At 48.1% G+C, this 17,470-nt stretch overlaps 1 protein-coding gene across 1 annotated transcript in view; it reads right to left on the bottom strand.

The window, feature by feature from the left end:
• Positions 1-2,967: 2,967 nt before the first annotated feature.
• LOC101646724 (phospholipid-transporting ATPase FetA-like) overlaps positions 2,968-17,470 on the bottom strand; it is a 79,725-nt gene continuing 65,222 nt past the window's right edge. The window contains exons 18-28 of the mRNA XM_045289265.1: positions 15,110-15,274; positions 12,956-13,067; positions 11,657-11,762; positions 11,154-11,292; positions 10,443-10,626; positions 8,661-8,884; positions 7,302-7,385; positions 5,465-5,710; positions 5,157-5,295; positions 3,946-4,076; positions 2,968-3,841 (exon numbers count right to left, since the gene is read on the bottom strand). Of these exons, the coding sequence (XP_045145200.1) occupies positions 3,581-3,841; positions 3,946-4,076; positions 5,157-5,295; positions 5,465-5,710; positions 7,302-7,385; positions 8,661-8,884; positions 10,443-10,626; positions 11,154-11,292; positions 11,657-11,762; positions 12,956-13,067; positions 15,110-15,274 (1,791 nt within the window). The 3' untranslated portion in view covers positions 2,968-3,580. The remainder of the gene's footprint in view (positions 3,842-3,945; positions 4,077-5,156; positions 5,296-5,464; positions 5,711-7,301; positions 7,386-8,660; positions 8,885-10,442; positions 10,627-11,153; positions 11,293-11,656; positions 11,763-12,955; positions 13,068-15,109; positions 15,275-17,470) is intronic.

The following is a 17,470-nucleotide window of genomic DNA, read 5'->3' as shown; positions in this document are numbered from 1 at the left end:
ATGTATGTATGGATTGTGGTAAGAGTTGTATGAGCCCCTAATAAAATGATTTAAAAAAATAAATACAAATAAAGAAAGGTGACTGGACAGAATGTTCAATGACAGAACAATATCATTGATGTCACATGCAAGTAGAGTTTTACTGGAGGTCACCCAACAATGGTTGCAGGAGTAAATTGACAGCTTGCTGCCAGAGGTTCAGACAGGATTCAGAAGCGGTTGTGGAACTAGTGATATCATTGTTGATGTCAGGTGGATCTTGCTTCAAAGCAGAGAATACAGAAAGATGTTTGCTTGTGTTTCACTGCCTACGCAAAAGCATTTGACTGTGCGGATCATAACAACTGAGAAGAGTGGGAATCCCAGAACACCTCATTGTGCCCAAGCAGAACCCATGCGTGGATCAAGAGGCAGTTGTACATATAGAACGTGGCAACACTACAGGGTTTAGAATTGGGAAAGGTGCACATCAGGGTTGTATTCTCTCACCATACTTATTCATCTGGATGCTGAGCAAATAATCCGAGAAGCTGGATTCTATGAAGAATAGGGCACCAGGATTGGAGGAAGGGTTATTAACAACCTGCGGTGTACAGCTGACACACCTTTGCTTGCTAAAAGTGAGGAGGACTTGAAGCACTTGCTGATGATGATCAAGGATTGCGGTCTTCAGTATGGACTGCAACTCACTGTAAGGAAAACCCAAATCCTCACAACTGGACCAATAGGTAACGTCCCGGTAAAGGGAGGAAAGACTGCTGTTGTCCAGGATTGTATCTTCCTCGGATCCACAGTCTGTGTCCATGGAAGCAGCAGTCAAGAGATCAAATGATGTACATGATGCACTGGGTCAGTTTGTGGCCCAAACCTCTTTAGAGTGTCGGAAAGCAAAGATGTGACACTGAGGACTAAGGTACACCTGACCCCGGCCATGATATTTTCCATTGCTTCATATGTATGTGAAAGTCAGACTAAGGAAGAACAAAGAAAATCTGATGCATTTGAACTATGGTGTTGGTGAAGAATATTGAAAGTACCATGGACTGTCAAAAGAACAAACATCTGTTTTGGAAGGAGTACAGCTCTTTAGAGACCAAGATGGTGAAATTTCATCTAACCTACTTTGGATATATTATCAAGAGAGACCAGTCCCTGGAGAAGGACATCCTGGTTGGTAAAGTGGAGGGGACCCGAAGGTGAGGAAGGCCCTTGCAGAGATGGATGGACCGTTGTGGCAACAATGGGCTCAGACACACAACAATTAGTCACTATGAGTCAGAACTGCCTTGAGGGCACCTAACAACCACAACAAAATGTTTGACCACGTTGTTGATAATTTTGTATGGGCCACAAATGACGTTTTGAATATCCAAAATGGCCCTTGGCAGAAAAAAAATGTTCCCCACCCCTTGATTAAGTAACAGCAGAGAGGCATCTGAAAGACTTCCAGACTCCTGGTTTGAGCTAGTGGGTGTTGATTCTACTACTGCGGGAAACAAGTAATATCGACAGAGCAATGGATTTCAACACTCTCGTTTGTTCAGTCATCCAACAGACATTAAGACTGTGATAGACAAATCAACCTCTGAGCGCGATGTCCTGTGATCATGTCACTGGCAGGGGTGTATGAACAGGGGTGTCACTGAGCAAAAAAGACAGGTGTCCACATCATATCACACTGGGAAATTCAGAAGGTTTCCTGGAGAAGTTAAACCTGATATGAGTCAATTTTTAAAAATTGAAGTGAAATACCCATATTGCTAAGCATTTTAAAGCATAATTGATTGGCATTTAATAGTGTTTAATATTTTAATAATTGACATTCACCTTGTTTTGCAACCATCATCCGATATAGTTCCAACTACTTTGAGTTTTGAAGGATGGCTAGGAGTTGGTTAGATAAAGGAGGAGGTAAAGAGAAGCATTTTGGAATGAGAAGAGCATGTTTGAGGACATGTAGATCAAAAATACTATTACTGAAGTGAATTCAGATGGGGGAAGAGTAAAGGATAACACTAGACAGGGCCCAGTTAATATAACGTTTGACTTTTAACTTGGTCTGGAAGGCTTGGGAAGCCTCTGAAGGATGCTAAGCTTGGTCCTGACAGCAAACGTTGCCTTTCAGAAAGATTACTTTGGAAGCAGTCTTCGTGCTATTTTAGAAAGAGGTGAGATGGAAGAGAAGTAGTACAAGTGAGAGGCAATGAAAATGATGTAGCAACAGCAGCAATAATGGAAGGAACGGAAAGCAAGAGAGACTAAGGATGCTGAATTTACACAACTTAACGGCTGACTGAATATTAGGCTAGAGTGAAGCATATAGGATGGCTCCTGTCATTCTGTCTTGGGTGACTAGGATGATAGTGGTGGTGTCTGGGGAGAGATTTGGAGACAAGTTGGATGGACTGAGTTTGAGCTCCCTGAGCTTCAACTCCTATGATGGGACTCAAACTCCCTTTAATATATGAATCTGGACCTTGATCAAAAGATTAAGGCTAGAGATAAAGTTGGGAATTTCCTTTCTGTTGCTGAATGCAGCCATGAACGTGGATGGAGTTAGCTGGGGAAATGCAGCAAGAAAGATGAGCAGAGAACCCAGGGCTGAGCTTGAGGAGCCAATGTACGGTGTGCTCAGAGGACAGAGCAATCTAGTTACAAAGGTGAGCAAACCAAGGACAAGAGGTTGTTAGCAGGAGAGAGGAGGCAGGTGAGATGGAGCTGGCCAAGGAGAGCAAGGGCTCTCAGAGGGAAATCCGGGTCTGGTCAGAGGCCTCTCCTTCGGATGGGTGAGAGAGGGTCAGTGGGTCAATGATATTGTTCAGTGCCGTGAATGTCACTGGGGTTCCAACAGACCCGATGAATTGCCCCACTCCAAAAGAAGTAATTTATTCCTCCAGAAACAACTTCCCAAGTACACCTCATTCTTTTGTCAAAATCATTTTAGGGGTGAATAGAAATGTTCCCGAATTATGACTTACATCCCTTAATAAAGATTTTTTCTTAATCCCTTGTCGTCTTCCCCTCCTGTTCTGAGTCTTGGATAGATGACAGTTTGGGGGCCCAAAAGAAGGGAAGGAAGCAAAACCCTGAGCTGTCCTGTTCAGGCAGGAATTACCTCCATTTTTATTTAAACTCCAGAAATTCTCCTTCAGCTTCTTAAGAACAATTCATTGTGGCCTTCCCCTGTTGTTCCTCAGGGCCGGTGTCAGACTCACCCCGAATGCCCTGAGAGATCTGAGAAGGGGGCTTGGGTGGGAGTACATAAGGGTGGGGGCCCTGGGAAAGTCTGTGATTGCCTGGAGATGGGCAATCAGGTCCAACTAGGATTCTGAGGGTCTTTGTCCTTGCCCGCCTGATCCCTTTCCATCCTCAACTTCCACATGTGCTTATCTGGATTAAAACTGGGAAGGCTTGGTGGAAGGGAGGCAGGAGGCAGCTTTTTCTTGAAATGCTCAAACACTGGCGGACCTCTGCCGGCTCTCTCTTTACCTTTTCTCTTCTTTCCTCCAGGGGCCCAGAGGCTGAACCCCTGTAGAGAGAAGCATCGGCCTGCTTCTTCTGGGCCTCCACGCCCTCCTGACTACATTGCATGCACCAAGGGCACGAACCCGATGACGGGCTCCTTTGGGGGTTCTCTGGCGCCCTTCCTTTTTTTCTGGCTCTGGATGCTTTTCCTGGATGACTTGGACTTCAGGGTCCTGCCGGAAGTGATGAGAGCCCCAAAGCCCTGCTTGTGGGAGAAAGCGTAGGCGGAGCGTCGAGGCTTCACGTGCTTCCTTCTGGCCGGGGCTGCCAATGGCGTGGGACGCTGCCTCATGCATTCCCGGATTCTGGATACCGCCTGCAGCCAGAGCAGGGGGCGGGGGCAGAGTGTTCATACACAGAGGCAAAGACAAAGAGGGGCGGGCGTAGGTTACGGCTGGGTGGGTCCCAGGTTCCTCTCACCTTGTCCACTTTGAGAGGCCAGAACAGGGGTCTGAGAAATTGGTACGTGATCACGGGCACCATACAGAGGGTGACGGTGAGGACAATGCTGAGCCACGCTTGCGGCTGCCTTAGGGTGTGCCTGGCCACTCCTGCAAACAACCAGGCAGAAAGGGAAAGGCCCCCCGCAGAGTGGGGTGATGGGGTGGGGTGGGGGTAGGTGGGAGGCTGATGTTGGTGGGGCAGGGAATGACTGTTGGTACAGCAATACCATTCTGGTCCACAGGAGAGAATGATTGATTGGGAGATTGTCTCGTCTCCGGAGACATAAAATAAATGCCCCCAATTGCCCATTGGGTCCTTTCTGAAGCCAGAGTCACTATCAGTATAAAGTCACCCTAAAGACAGGGCAGGTGAGTGGGGGAGGTTATGGGAGAACCCTAGGGCATTGCCCTAGACACAAAAAATAAGAGGGAGGACTTAAAGAAACAAACAAGCAAACAAACCCAAAAGCAAACACCGAAAATCAACCACCAACAACAAAACTCTCACTGGCACTGAGCTGATTCTGACTCATCTCCATCGATCCGGCAGAGCTGAAACTGCCACTTAGAGTCTGTGAGGCGGAAAATCTTTATGGGAACAGAAAGCCTCCTTTTCCTCCCTTGGAGTGGCTGCTGGTTTCAAACTGCTGATCTCTCCATTAGCAGCCCAATATGTAACCCACTACATCACCAGGACTGGACAGAGGAAAATGAGTTCATGGACTGGCAAGAGGGGGGTCTGCTACATCTGTACCTCGACTTCCTCAGCATGTCATCTTCAGCAGAGCAGAGAGGGGAAAGGGGGATTCGTATGGGAGACAATTGACAAGGTGCCACAGCGTGAAGGACATTGGCCCGGGAGTCAGGAAACCTACAGTTGTGTCACTGAATTTTTAAAAAAAATCTGTCTCTGGTTTCTAGAATGGTGCTACTAGTTCTTGTCTGCCCCCTATCACGTGCTGCTGTAAAGATCAAATTTGGTAAGAGATCTGAAGATAACTTGAAAATACTAACAAGGAAAAATATTTCCTCTAGATTTTTTGTAAGCCCTTTTAATGCAGAGGTCATGTCTTCCTCATATCTTTATCCACAGAACCTACATGGGAATATCTGTACAATAAACAGTCAACAGACACACCGAGTTAAAACTTCTCTGCCATCCCATCCCTGTATGGGGCAGGGCCTTACCTAGGAACTGGAAGGTGTTGGGGAACATCAGGCACAGGTTATCACTATACAGGAAGAAGATGACGCAGAAGTAGAAGGTCAGGCTACCCCAGGTGAAGAGGTGGCTTATGCTTGTCCAGTAGGCTGTCTTCAGGGCAACCTAAAAGGCATCTGCTTATATCCAGTGTTCTGTGTCCTGAGACCCAGTAGTCATCTCCCTTCTCTTCTTCCAAATGGAGGATGCTCCCTTCACACCCCGCTTCCCTCCTTCCCTTTGTTCCAGCCAGGATCCCCACCCAGTCCCCTTACTCTCACCGCACTAGTCACACCTGCATGGTGACCACAAAGATCAAGGAGGTCTGCACCGTGATGGAGAAGGACTGGTAGTCGGCGATTGCTTTCCCGTCATCGCGCACTGCGTGGTAAGTGGTCAACATGGGGACAAAGAACAGCACCAAGGAGGTGTAGATCCCGTGCAATAAACAGTTCACAAATGTCGTCCTGTTGAAGTAGAGGTTGGTCTGGCCTGGCTCATACAGCTCTGGGAAATATAGGCTCCATGTTTCACTCACGTCCTAGAAGTACCACAGGCAAGGAGGAAGGATCAGGGTTTTTCCATAGAAGGTCTCATCCCCAGCAGAGAGGCTTTTTCCCTCACTGAGTCCTGGCTGGTTTGTGGCTGGCTCCCTTGGGGTCTCATGAGGAGGAAAACCAGAGAACAGAGCAGTGACTCTCGACCCTATCTGAAATCCTCTTCTTCAGGCAAGGACCTAGGTAGGTGAGAGACAGTGGGGCAGTGGGAAGGAGGTGGAGTCAGGATTGAGGAGTTACGTTAGAAGGACGGAGTTAGGTTTGGGGTGACTGGAAGGGAGGATTGGGGTTGGGGAGGTGGAAGGCATGAGATTCCAGGTTTAGGTTTCCTTTACTTGAATGTTCTTTATATCAAAAGCCCTTCAGGAGTGCAGTGGGACGGAGGTGGGGAAGTCAACAGAGACCAGAGAGTCCATGGAAATAATCCACGTTCTGAGAGTTCCCTTCCACTCCCACAGCTGTTGGTAAAACCAAGTGCGAGGACTCTCTGTGTGGGTCACAGTGGATCACTTTCTCCTCTTACATCTGAAATTTCTGATGGCAATGTTTGGATGTTGGCTTCAGTGATGATCCCCCCCCAGATCCCTGTCAGTGAGCTGATGCTGACTCACAGTGACCTTCTGCAGGGTTTCTGAGACCCTAGATCTTTATGGAAGCAGGCAGCTGTATCTTTCTCCCCAAGGAGCCACTGATGAGTTTGAATCTGCCCTTGAAGTCAGCAGCCCACCGTGTGACCCACAGCGCCGCCAGGGCTTCTCAGAGCTGTGTAGATTTCTAGATAGAGACCACTGAGGCTCCAGAGAAATACTGAATGATGTAACCCATCCCTCCTGGTGCTCTGCGGTTGACAGTTCCTTCCTAGAGAATTTTCTTCAGAATCACTACCATGGTGGAGAACGGGAACCCTTATCCTTCGACATTCTCTCTTCGCTATTTAACTGCTCTCTGGATGCTCTTTTTCTAGCCCATGTGCTCAGAGCGGGTGGTAGGGGTGGACGAGGGATAAGGTGAGACAGGATGGTGGACATGCAGGGACAGAGGGTGTCACCAAGCTGGCTCACAGCATCAGGCTGCACACCCATGCTTGGCCTTCATGACCTCTCTCCCTAGGCTTCATTGCACTGACTTAACAATTTGTGAAGAGGCTTCAAGAAGTCCCATTATCTCTGAATTGCAGTGTCCACTCGTCTTTTGAAGCCCTCCGTATATTTATTTCTATGTTGATGCTGACTCATCGTGATCCTATAGTTCTACAGGGTAGAGTCACCCCTGTGAGTTTCCAAGACTGTTTATGGGAATAAATAGCCCTGTCTTTCTCCCAAGGAGCAGCCAGTGGTTTGAACTGCTGACCTTTCGGACTGCAGCCTGATGCATAACCAGTATGCCACCAGGGCTCCTCAATTTACCATGTAGCACAATTTCCATGTGATTCTCTACAAGGATAAAATGGACACGAAAAACAAAAACAAAACCCCCAAACTGGGATATTTGCTCGCTCTTGTTAAACTCCTCATGTGGGGGAATACTTCTCAAGAGTCCAGGGACTTCTGCAGTCAGGCTTTCCACTGGTCTTACCTGATCAAACAGACTCAGGGCCAGGACAGGAAGGGCAGTGTAGAACAGGTTGTAGAAGGTGATGAACCAGTTATCATAAACTGCCTAGAAGGGCACCAAAGAGATTTCTCAGACTCCTTCTTCAAGCTCCAGTTTCACCTCCCAGACTCAAAACAGCCCCATCCTCCCACCACCACACCATACTAACATTTTGATTTCAGAAACCTGACTCAGAAGGTTGCCCCTTAGTCTTGAGTCTTCCTCTGTCTGGAACCTTGATTGGCCTTGGGTCCCAGGCTGGGGCAAGGCCACAAGAACCCTACCTGCCTTGACCTTCTCTACATAGAAAAGACCTCGAGTGCCTGCTAGGGCCTGCAGGCTGTAATCTTCACTCCCAGGCGTGTAAGCCTCTGGGCCATTTTTTTATTTTTTCCCTCTGACTTACAGTGGTTTCTATAGCACTGGATACCCCTATTATTGGCAAGAATAGACTTAATGACCCTTCCCCAGCTGGGTGCTTCATCCTGGAAACTTGGGCCCCCTTTCCTTACTAGCCACAAGAGGTCAGTAGCCACACACATTTCCATTAAGCCAGAGTAACTTCCAAAGCTCCCTCATTGCCATTGAGTTCATTCTGACTCCTTGATCCTATAGAACTTCCCCTGTGGGGTTCCAAGACTGTAAACATCCTTGTGGGTGGAGAAAGCCCCATCTTTCCCCTGCGGAACCTGGGCATTTGACCTTCAAGATAGCAGTTCAAGGCTGAACTCGCTAACCACCAGAGCTCCTTTTTCAACCTGTGAGGCCTACAGATGTCTTCCTAAGGTCTCCTGACGGACCTATTTTCTCTGGAACCTGTGGTGACAAGGCTAGTAGGATCCCAAGATCATCATTCCTAAGGTTGCTTCTTTTGGGAATCCATGTGAGGCTCCTGAAACTCTTGTCATAGGAGAACGGACACCTCTTACATTCAAATGTGGAATTAAGTTATTCCAGCGAGGTGGGTGTTTGGGGGGGGGAGGGGAGTTGGGGGGGGAGCAATTGGGGAGCAGGAAAAGGAGAAATGGAGTTGGGTTCCCAAGCATGGTTAAAGATGGGGATGGCCCTGATGTTCCTTGAGGCTTAGCCCATCCCACGAAGACTACTTTGGATGCTAAGAAAACTCCCAGATCCAGGAATTTCCTCCCCTAAGTTTAGATAATGCCCGGTTGGGAGATGGGAGGAGCATCTCAGGAACTTAATGGATGGATGGCAGCACCACCTACATTGATCCCAAGGAGTCAAAGGTCTGTATTGGCAGAAATGGCAGTGGTGGGTGGGTAGGGGTGACGAGAGCAAGACCCAATTGCACAGAGGGGGGATTGTCACCTGGCCTCCTACCTGTGCAGAGAAGCCATTGTAGAAGGCATACCAGATGTGCACCAGGGTGAAAGCAAAGTTCTTGTAAAAGAAGTAGCTGAGGAACTTGCACATGCGGTTATAGGACCAGCGACCGTGGACAAAGAGCAGGCGCTCGAGGAAGTGGAACTGGCAGAAGCTGAAGTCGCTGTTGATCATGGCCTGCACCCCTTCCTGGCCGCTGATGCCGACCCCAACGTGGGCGGCTGCAATGGAACCCCAGAAGCTTCTCAGCCACAGAGCTTGATTGTTGGGCTCCCAGCCTGGAGAGTGTCCAGAGAAGGCTGGGATCCGGTCCCCCAAGCTCTTTGCTGACAGTTGGAAAATCCTGGTAGGCCCCACGTGAAATAGCACTTACTCCGTGGGGTCTTTTCTCCTTAGTGGATTGGCCCTCCACTGAAGAAAGCCACTGCCCAGACTGGGTCGATTCTGACTCACAGTGACTCTGTACAGGGCTTCCAGGGCTGTCAATGTTTCTGGGAGCAGAGAGCCTCAAGTGTCTCCTGTGCAGCAGCTGGTGGGTTTGAACCACCAACTCCGTGCCTAGCTTAGCTGACAATGCCACCAGGCCTCCCTCTCCTACAAGTCACACAATAACTCCCGCATTGGCACTTTGTTTTAGATGCTGCCACTCGAGCATGCCAGGTGGCACCAGGGCTACAGGCCACCCGGGCTTGTCTTGGCCTCTTCCCCACTGCCCAGATGCTGAGCTACGACTTTCCTTGCCCGTCTGGAAGCCATTCAAATGACTTAATTAAAGATGCAGGATGGATGTTAGTCTAACAAACTATTTAATTACCTGGGTTTATCTAAGGGGCCTGAAGCACAGCTGCCGGGAGGAGTACATGACATGCATAGTTCTTGGTTGGTGAAAAATGCGTGCTACAGGAGGCCTGTGGTGCCCTACCACCCCCACCCCCCCACCCCCGCCCAAGCAAGGATCACATTTGATGGGAAATAAAAAGTTCTCATTAGTTTTTTATAGTGTAGGCCACATTCATTGATCTTCTTGTATCATATCTACGGAACTGTCTGGTGGGCTGATTCTCAAACCCAGTGAAGTTCTAGAAACTGTGGAAGAGAACAAGAAACGCTTCTAGCATTGACGCGGAGGCTGGGATAGCAGCCAGTGCTTCCTGCGGGAGGAGAAGCTGAACGAGGGGACCTCCCGACTGTGCCCATCTCTCACAGACCCACGAGTTCCTAGAGGCTCCCCACATCCACTGCAGGGAGAACGGCCAAGGCTAGCCTTTACCCTTGATGGGTCTGAAGGTATCAGCACATGCGGCTCCCTTCCAGCCGCGGGCACCAGGGCAAGCCCTGGGAACACTGCCTTTGCAGGAGAGGCTCCCCGCTCTGGGCCTTACGGATCATTCCCTGGCTTGCTGCTCAGGCCTCCAGCCTTCAGAAAGGGAACCGCCCGGGAGTCCTGCCCAGGGGTATTTTCTGCCAACTTTGGGGCCATCTGAGGAAGATGGCATGGCAGCTGTCCAGCCTACTGTTGTGTCAGTGGGTGCACGGGCTCTGGTGGGAGCTGGTAGATCTGTGAGGGCCGGGGCATGAATCTGAGCATGGGGGCCAGCCCGTGGGATGACGTGTGCATGTGAAAATAAGGCCTGAGCACAGCGACAGGGAACCTGGATGCTGCTGCCAAACCACATCCGTGTATCCAACGGCTGTGATGCAGGAGCGTGCCCACCCCTCCCACTGTGCCCATGGATGAAGGAACAGCTCCTTCCCCACCCCACCCCGCCTCACACATGCCTTTGATCATGCTGACATCATTGGCCCCATCCCCGATGGCCAGGGTCACCCCCTTCTTGTATTTCTTCACCAGGTTTACCACCTGGGCCTTTTGCAGGGGCGTCATCCGGCAGCAGACCACCGCCTTGCACAAGCACGCAGTCCGCAGCAGCTCCAGCTCCAGGTTCTCTTCCAGCGCGCATGCCTGCGGCAACAAGACACACCCACTCAGTTTGCCCCGCACTTAGGGGCCCCTGCACCCACCACATTTACATGCCCCTCCCCCCTACTCTCCTGCCCTTTATAGGCTGCACGTGGGACTGTCCACACACACACCCCACCCCATCCCGGGGAGGCCACGACCCAGGTGACTCAGCTTCCAGTGGGATTTGGTCAGGAGTCAAATCCGTTGACTGGCTGTGAAGGCCGGTGACTTCTTGGAGGACCTGGTTCTGCTCATTGCCCTACCCCAAATGTGAGGGCACCACAGATGAAGGGGTGACTTGATTCATAAAGGGGAAACGCCTTCCTTTTCTCTCTTTCTCATGCACGGCTGTCTACATACAGAAACCCAAGGAAAGGGGGTTGTTGGCCAAGGACACCTGACAGGAGGGTGAGTAGGGTGACTCTTGGAATAGGGAAGGGCTTGTAGAATGCCCCTGCAGGTGGGTGGATGTAAGAAGACTGGTTCCTTGTAAGAAGGAAACAGGGTTACAGTGCTCTATTGCCCACCATCGTGTGCCCATTGATGATCAAGCCATAGCTTCCTTTGGGCTTCTCCTCAGGGAGTTTGAAGGGCTTTTGGGTAGAAGAAATGTTTCCCAGATCTGTTTTCAGCAGAGACGCAGGGTTAATCTGGGATCTTGCTGACCTAAAAGTCAAGAGTAGTTGATCAGCGTCTGACTGGAAGCCCCAGCGCTTAGGGAAGACAATGTATCCCAGACTGGTAGTAGGCAGGGTGGGTGCCGAGCCTCGGTCAAGCAGCAGCCAGGAGATCACACCTGACTGCCTCCTGACCCTGCTGCTTCTTTGGGCCCCGATCATCTCCCTACCCCACACTCGCGCCTCTTTCGAGCTAATGCTTCTTTACAAATTTATCTACAATCTTTTAAGTTTCTTGCTTTCTTCTCTCCGACCTCTTTGTTCTGTCGGGCAGAGTGGAGGTCGTATTGAACGAAGAGGTGGGTGAGAAATCTTGGAGCCAGTGGTTGGCGATGGCAGCGTCCCAAGTCTACCTGAGTTCTTTCCTCAGAGTCTGGCGCTCTATGCCCTCCACGATGAACACCCCATCCATTTTTTCATCAAATATGTTGCAGGAGTAGGCAATGTTCACAGCCGTCTCTGTCGGGAAAGAAGTACATAGGTCTCAGTTTGACTGGGATTACAGATGGGGACATGGTCTTCACACTTTTTGGTTCATAGGTTCTAATAGTGGCCTGCCACGGCCATTTTCCATGGATACGATTACAGTGTAATTTTCACAAATCATCAGAGGCAATATTTAAGCTTTGGTAGACGACTGTCTACCTGGTCTAGACTTATTTGCAAGTTATTTATCAATAATTAGGATCATTCCGGTTAAGCGTTTTCCAAAGAGCCTTCACCTATTTTTGAAAGCCATTCCAGTCTATGTTAACTTGGCTAGGCACTCAGGATGCATTTCCTTAACGGTGCTGAGCCTGCTCCTAGGCTAGATTTTTTGGGGGACCGAGACAAGTATCGGGGGGGAGGTCATCCTTCTTTTCTATCAAGAAATTTAGTTTGAAATGAGCTCATGTTAAGACACCCCCCAACACCCCCCCCAAAAAGTCCTAAATCCTGGCTTAAAATGGTACTGGAATTCAGAGGAAAGACCGACGGTCCCAGAAGCCTCATGAAAGATGGCGTCAAAGAATGAGCAAGATTTGTGTAGGAGCAAGAAGCAAGCATTTCCAGTGGAGCAACAACATGGACAGAGGCCCTCTAGCAGGACACCCTGAAGATAATGGCCACGTCAAGATGGAAATAAGGATGTGTCCGCAGCAGGAGATGATCCAGGGGTTGCAGGCCGGACAGGGGGCTCTGCCCTCTACGGCATGGAGTCACTGTAGACCACCGAGTGGAAGAGGAAGCCTCTTTCAGGAAGGTGGACCTGATGGTTGTGTGTGCGCTGAAGTCACTAAAGGCAAGAGAGCGATGACTTCAGAAGTTCTTAAGGACGTACCACCGAGAGGAGGCCGATGCGGAACTGAGGTGGCAGCCTAGTCAAAAGGCTTCTTAGAATTGGCAGGATGCGGGAATGAATCTCTGGGTATCATCAGAGACAACTCTGAAGTGATTAGCTTGTGAGTTATTAGATGACGGATGGATTTTCCTCTGTGTCCACAATGCCCCACACAGTATCTGGCATAAAGTATATGCTCAGCCAAGTGTGTGCAAGTCTGAGAGTGACGGTGCCTTGCCAGGACTTGTTGACTTGCGTTATGAAGAATTTGTTGAGGCCTGACTGTAGCACACAGGGAAGAGGATCAATCAGGCTTGGCGTTTCTCTTTACCTTCCTTGTCTCCGGTTAAAACCCACACTTTAATTTTGGCTTTGTTCAAGGTGTTGATTGTTTCAGGTACTCTGTTCTGCAGTTTGTCTTCTATGGCTGTGGCCCCTAACAGCTTCGAACAAAGACAGCAGGAAGGTGAGATAAGGGAGAGAGTCACAGCATTTAGTGTTACCCAGCAACTGAACTGGCCCCAGCATCCTCTTTGATAAGCTGTATCTGTTCTGTGATAAGGACCCCAATGATGTAGACTATCTAGAACTCAGCCCAATCTACCCCTCAACACACACAGCTTTTCAACCATACAATGAAATCAAATTTAGAAACACAGACTATGAGGACCACAGAGCAGAAAGGGACTTGTTCAAGTCATGCATGAAGACATGTCTACTTTGTAACTGTATGACTCTGTTGCTCACATACCTTTTACTTCAACACCCCCGTGCTTCACAGCACACTTCCTGGCTTGGGTCTCCGAGAGGAGTGGGCACCAGACAGGGGATCTGTTTCCCACTCAAGCTGTTCCTTCAACCTTGGGGGTGTTTCATTTGTTTATAGCCACTGGGGTGCTGCCATATTGTCAAGGCCTTCTCCTAGTGAAGTAAAATCATCTGGGTCCAATCCCGTATTTTCTCACTGTAGTACACCAATGGTGCCAACCGCAGGAATGGGCACCAGCTCGAGAGATGGAGGAACTGACAGACAAAGCATCTGTGGGGCATCTTGAAGAAGAGGCTAGGGAGATACCACACGCTGAATACCGGAGGTGTGTGACCTTTGGGATCACCAAAAAGGTCCCACTTGGTGTCCCTAATTTCTCTTTTTACAGCATAGCCAGTTTGGTCAGAAGACACTGGGGCCATCCTTAACGTCTCTTTCTATCATACCTTGGAATCAAATCCAAGCAAACGATGTTGGGTCTACCTTTGAAAATACACAGGCTCTAACCATTCCTCTCCACTTCCACTACAGAGCTACACTGGCTCTGGGCCAACTCATCACCATCGCTCACCTGTACGATTGTAATGAGCTTCTCTTTGGTCTTCCTGGGCCTTCCCTCGCAGCTGGTATAATCTTAACATAGGCAGAGTGATTATTTTAAAAGCCATCGTACTACTTCTCTGCTTTAATGGTTTCCTATCTCAGCTTAAATCTGTACAGTGCACTATGAGGATGCCCTCTGGCTCGTCGCCTATTATTCTATCTCGTTCACTCTTCCAGCCGTACTGGCTGACTTGCTCTTCTACTAGCAGCTTCGATAGGTCCCTATCTCGGGCCATTTGTCAGTATGCTTCCTTTTGTCTGGAAAGCGAATGACCCAGAAACCTGCTTGGCAGGTTTCTTGCCTGTCCGAGTCCTTCTCAGATGTCTCCTGCAGAGGGAAGCCTAACCAGCCTATTTAAATTAGCAACTCAGCCTCTGCCTTCACCTGCTACACACCCTCTCTCTCCCCAGTCCTGATTTCACTTCATCTTTCTCCGCAGCACTCTCACATGCTATAAAAGACAAAACAAATAAACTCACCACCATTCAGGGGATGCTGCTCACAGCTACCGTTTAGGACAGGATAGAACTCCCGCTACGTTCCCAGGATTGTAACTCTTTATGGGAGTAGCAAGCCCTGTCTTTCTCCCATGGAGCGGCTGGTCATTTGTGGAACTGCAAGGCTAGCAGCCCAAGGAGTAACTCCCCCAACACTCACCCCCACCCCCACCCCCGCCAGAATACAAATTCTATAAGGGTAAGGATTTTGGGTGTGTTTTTCCACTGCTACTTGGTTCCCAGGGTTTAGAATAATCTCTGGTACACATAAGACCCTTAACATATATGTTGAATTAATGTGTCAACATTTTTGTTATCTAATATGTTCATGATGCAGATCCTAATTTCTCTCCGATTATTTAGTTTCTGGTGAACAGCTTTGAGATAAAAATTATTGCCAAAAAGATACAAAAAATTACTTCCAGTGCATTTTTCACTGTTTATTGATTTTGGAACTCCAAAATATCTGGAATCAGCTGGCATGCATCCAGTCTCTGCTCTCCTGCCAAATCCATCTCCCCTGCCTCCCCTGCCTCGGCCCCGTTACTCTCAGGGCTCTTGCTGAGTCTGTTGGCTGCCACCTCCACCCCGGTCTCTTCCTGGCGGTACACTAACCAGCAAGTCTTGTTCGATTTCTTCATAGACACTTGCTAGCTTGTCATCTCGGTGCTCTAAAGACAGGCAGGCTTCACTATGCTTTCTGCTCCATTCCTTGAAGTCTCCAGAGTCTATCTCTCGGTAGGCCACCATGAGTGTGCGAAGGCCTTCACTGGCAAAGTCCTGGAAGACATGGGGGAAGGGCCATGGAGGCCTGCTCTCAGTAGGCCTGAGTGGAGGTAGGGCACTGGCAGCCTGGGCGTATTCCTAGACTGAGCAGAAAGTAACTGTTGAGCTTTCTTAGCAAATTGCCCCAAGGATGGCAAAGGCACAGCTGGGGGTAGTCAGAGAGTACCTGAAAGGATGTAGACTTAAGCTGGAGTCAGGGAATTTGCTGTGCGACTTTGGGAAAAGCAAATCTTCTAAGTTTGTTTCCTATAATACTCGGATCCTAATCTACCCTCTGTCCCCACACAGAGAGAAAGGATCCTGATGGCCAGGGAACAGATATGTAGAGAATAATGCAGTAGGAAGGAATCCAAGGGGTCTCGGAATTTTTACAAGCATATATTCATTATTATGTTCCTCTTTCCGTATGTACTGTGTACTTGTCTATTGCTGGTTGTCTATAGCTCAGTTGGTTAGCCCCAGATGGCCATGCTGATGGAGCCCTGGCTCAAATGCTGCTTGAGTTAGTTAGCATCTGTTTGCTCCTTGGCCTTTGACATAGCCTAAGCAATAATAGCTAGCCCTCTTGCAAAAATATACCCTTGGTCCTAAGCACAGTGACATGAGAGTGTGGACGGTTTAGGGTAGGATATACATGCAACTGATGGTGGGTTAGAAATAGAATTTGTATATTGAAAACTGAGCATGGACAGTTTTATGTGGTCATTGGTATAATGAGTTGCAATGATTCATAATTCACTCTGGCATTGTAAGAGCAAAGAGAAATGCCATACAAGTTATCCTTGATATTTAGCTCTGAGTTTCCTATGTGACACTTGCATGTTTGACCTTAGCTACCAGGTGAAATGAACATAGGCAATACATGGTGCACTATACTGTTAGCAGTCTAAGCTATGAAAAAGAATACTTAGAGTAGATCTCAGGAGATTTCTTAAGAAAGAAGTGATAGGGCCAGAGACTGGGTTGCAAAGAACCACTGATAAGATCTGATAAGGTTAACAATACACTGAAATTCATTTACTCATCCAACCAAGATTTCAGTAGCATGACCTCTTTCCCCTTACTTGTTTTTTTTTTCTTTAAGCGCCAGGGTGAGCAAGCTCGAGCATGTGGGACAAATTGTGCCTTCCACCTGGTTTTGTAGAACCTATTGGGCAGGTGCCCCCCCCCACCAAACAAGCGGAATTTCCCCCTAAAACTATGTATTTAGATTTTTTTTTACAAAACAACCTTATCACCTTCAAAGTACTTTCTATCACACTTAATACATTTGTCAAATCTGGGATTCCATTCTTGGAAACATTTTTCAAACTCATCTATTTGCATGGCTGACAGCACCTCTTCGTTTTTTCCTTCACCTCTGCTATGGCATCAAATTGCTGTCTTCTCATGTCCCTCTCCATTCGCAGAAACAAAAAGAAATAGGATGGAGTGAGGTCAGGTGAATAAGGAGTGTGGGGCATTTTTTCCGTTTCATCTCTTGATGCTGCTTCCATAAGCGTTGATCATGGATCAAAGCAAGACAAAATCCTTGGCAACTTCACTCTTTTCTCTGTTTACCACGATGCTACCTACTGGTTCAGTTGTGAGGATTGCGTAGGTATAAGTTATCGATTCCATTGGGCACATACCCAAAAGTGAAATGGCTGGACTACATAGTAACATCATGTTGAACATTTTGAGAAACCGCCAGGCTATTTTCCAAAGTGGCTGCATCGGTTTATATTCCCACCACCAGCAGATGAGGGCGCTAATCTTTCCACCCTCTGTCAACACTTATTAGTAGCTGACATCTTTTTTATCATAATCATCCTAGTGGGTGTAAAGTCGTGTCTTATGTGGTTTTAATTTGCATTTTTGACTGATGATGGGGAGCATCTCCTTTTCTCTCTCATATATCATACAATTTAATGGTTAAATCATATTAGGAAGATTTGTGCAAATATCGCCACATAATTTGAGAATATTTTCTTTTAAAAAAAATCATTTTATTGGGGGCTCGTACAATTCTCATCACAATCCATACACACATCAATTGTGTCAAGCACATTTGTACATTTGCTGCCATCATCATTCTCAAAACATCTACTTTCTACTTGAGCCCTGATATCAGCTCATTTCCCCCCTCCCTCCCTGTTCCCCCTTCCTTATAAACCCTTCATAATTCATAAATTATTATTATTTTGCCAT

This window comes from Echinops telfairi, unplaced genomic scaffold (assembly GCF_000313985.2).
Source record: "Echinops telfairi isolate 266 unplaced genomic scaffold, ASM31398v2 ScPeMD7_25;HRSCAF=90, whole genome shotgun sequence".
Classification (NCBI taxonomy): Eukaryota; Metazoa; Chordata; class Mammalia; order Afrosoricida; family Tenrecidae; genus Echinops; species Echinops telfairi.
The sequence above is the reverse complement of the archived record's forward strand: the minus strand, read 5'-3'. Positions and strand labels throughout refer to the sequence as shown.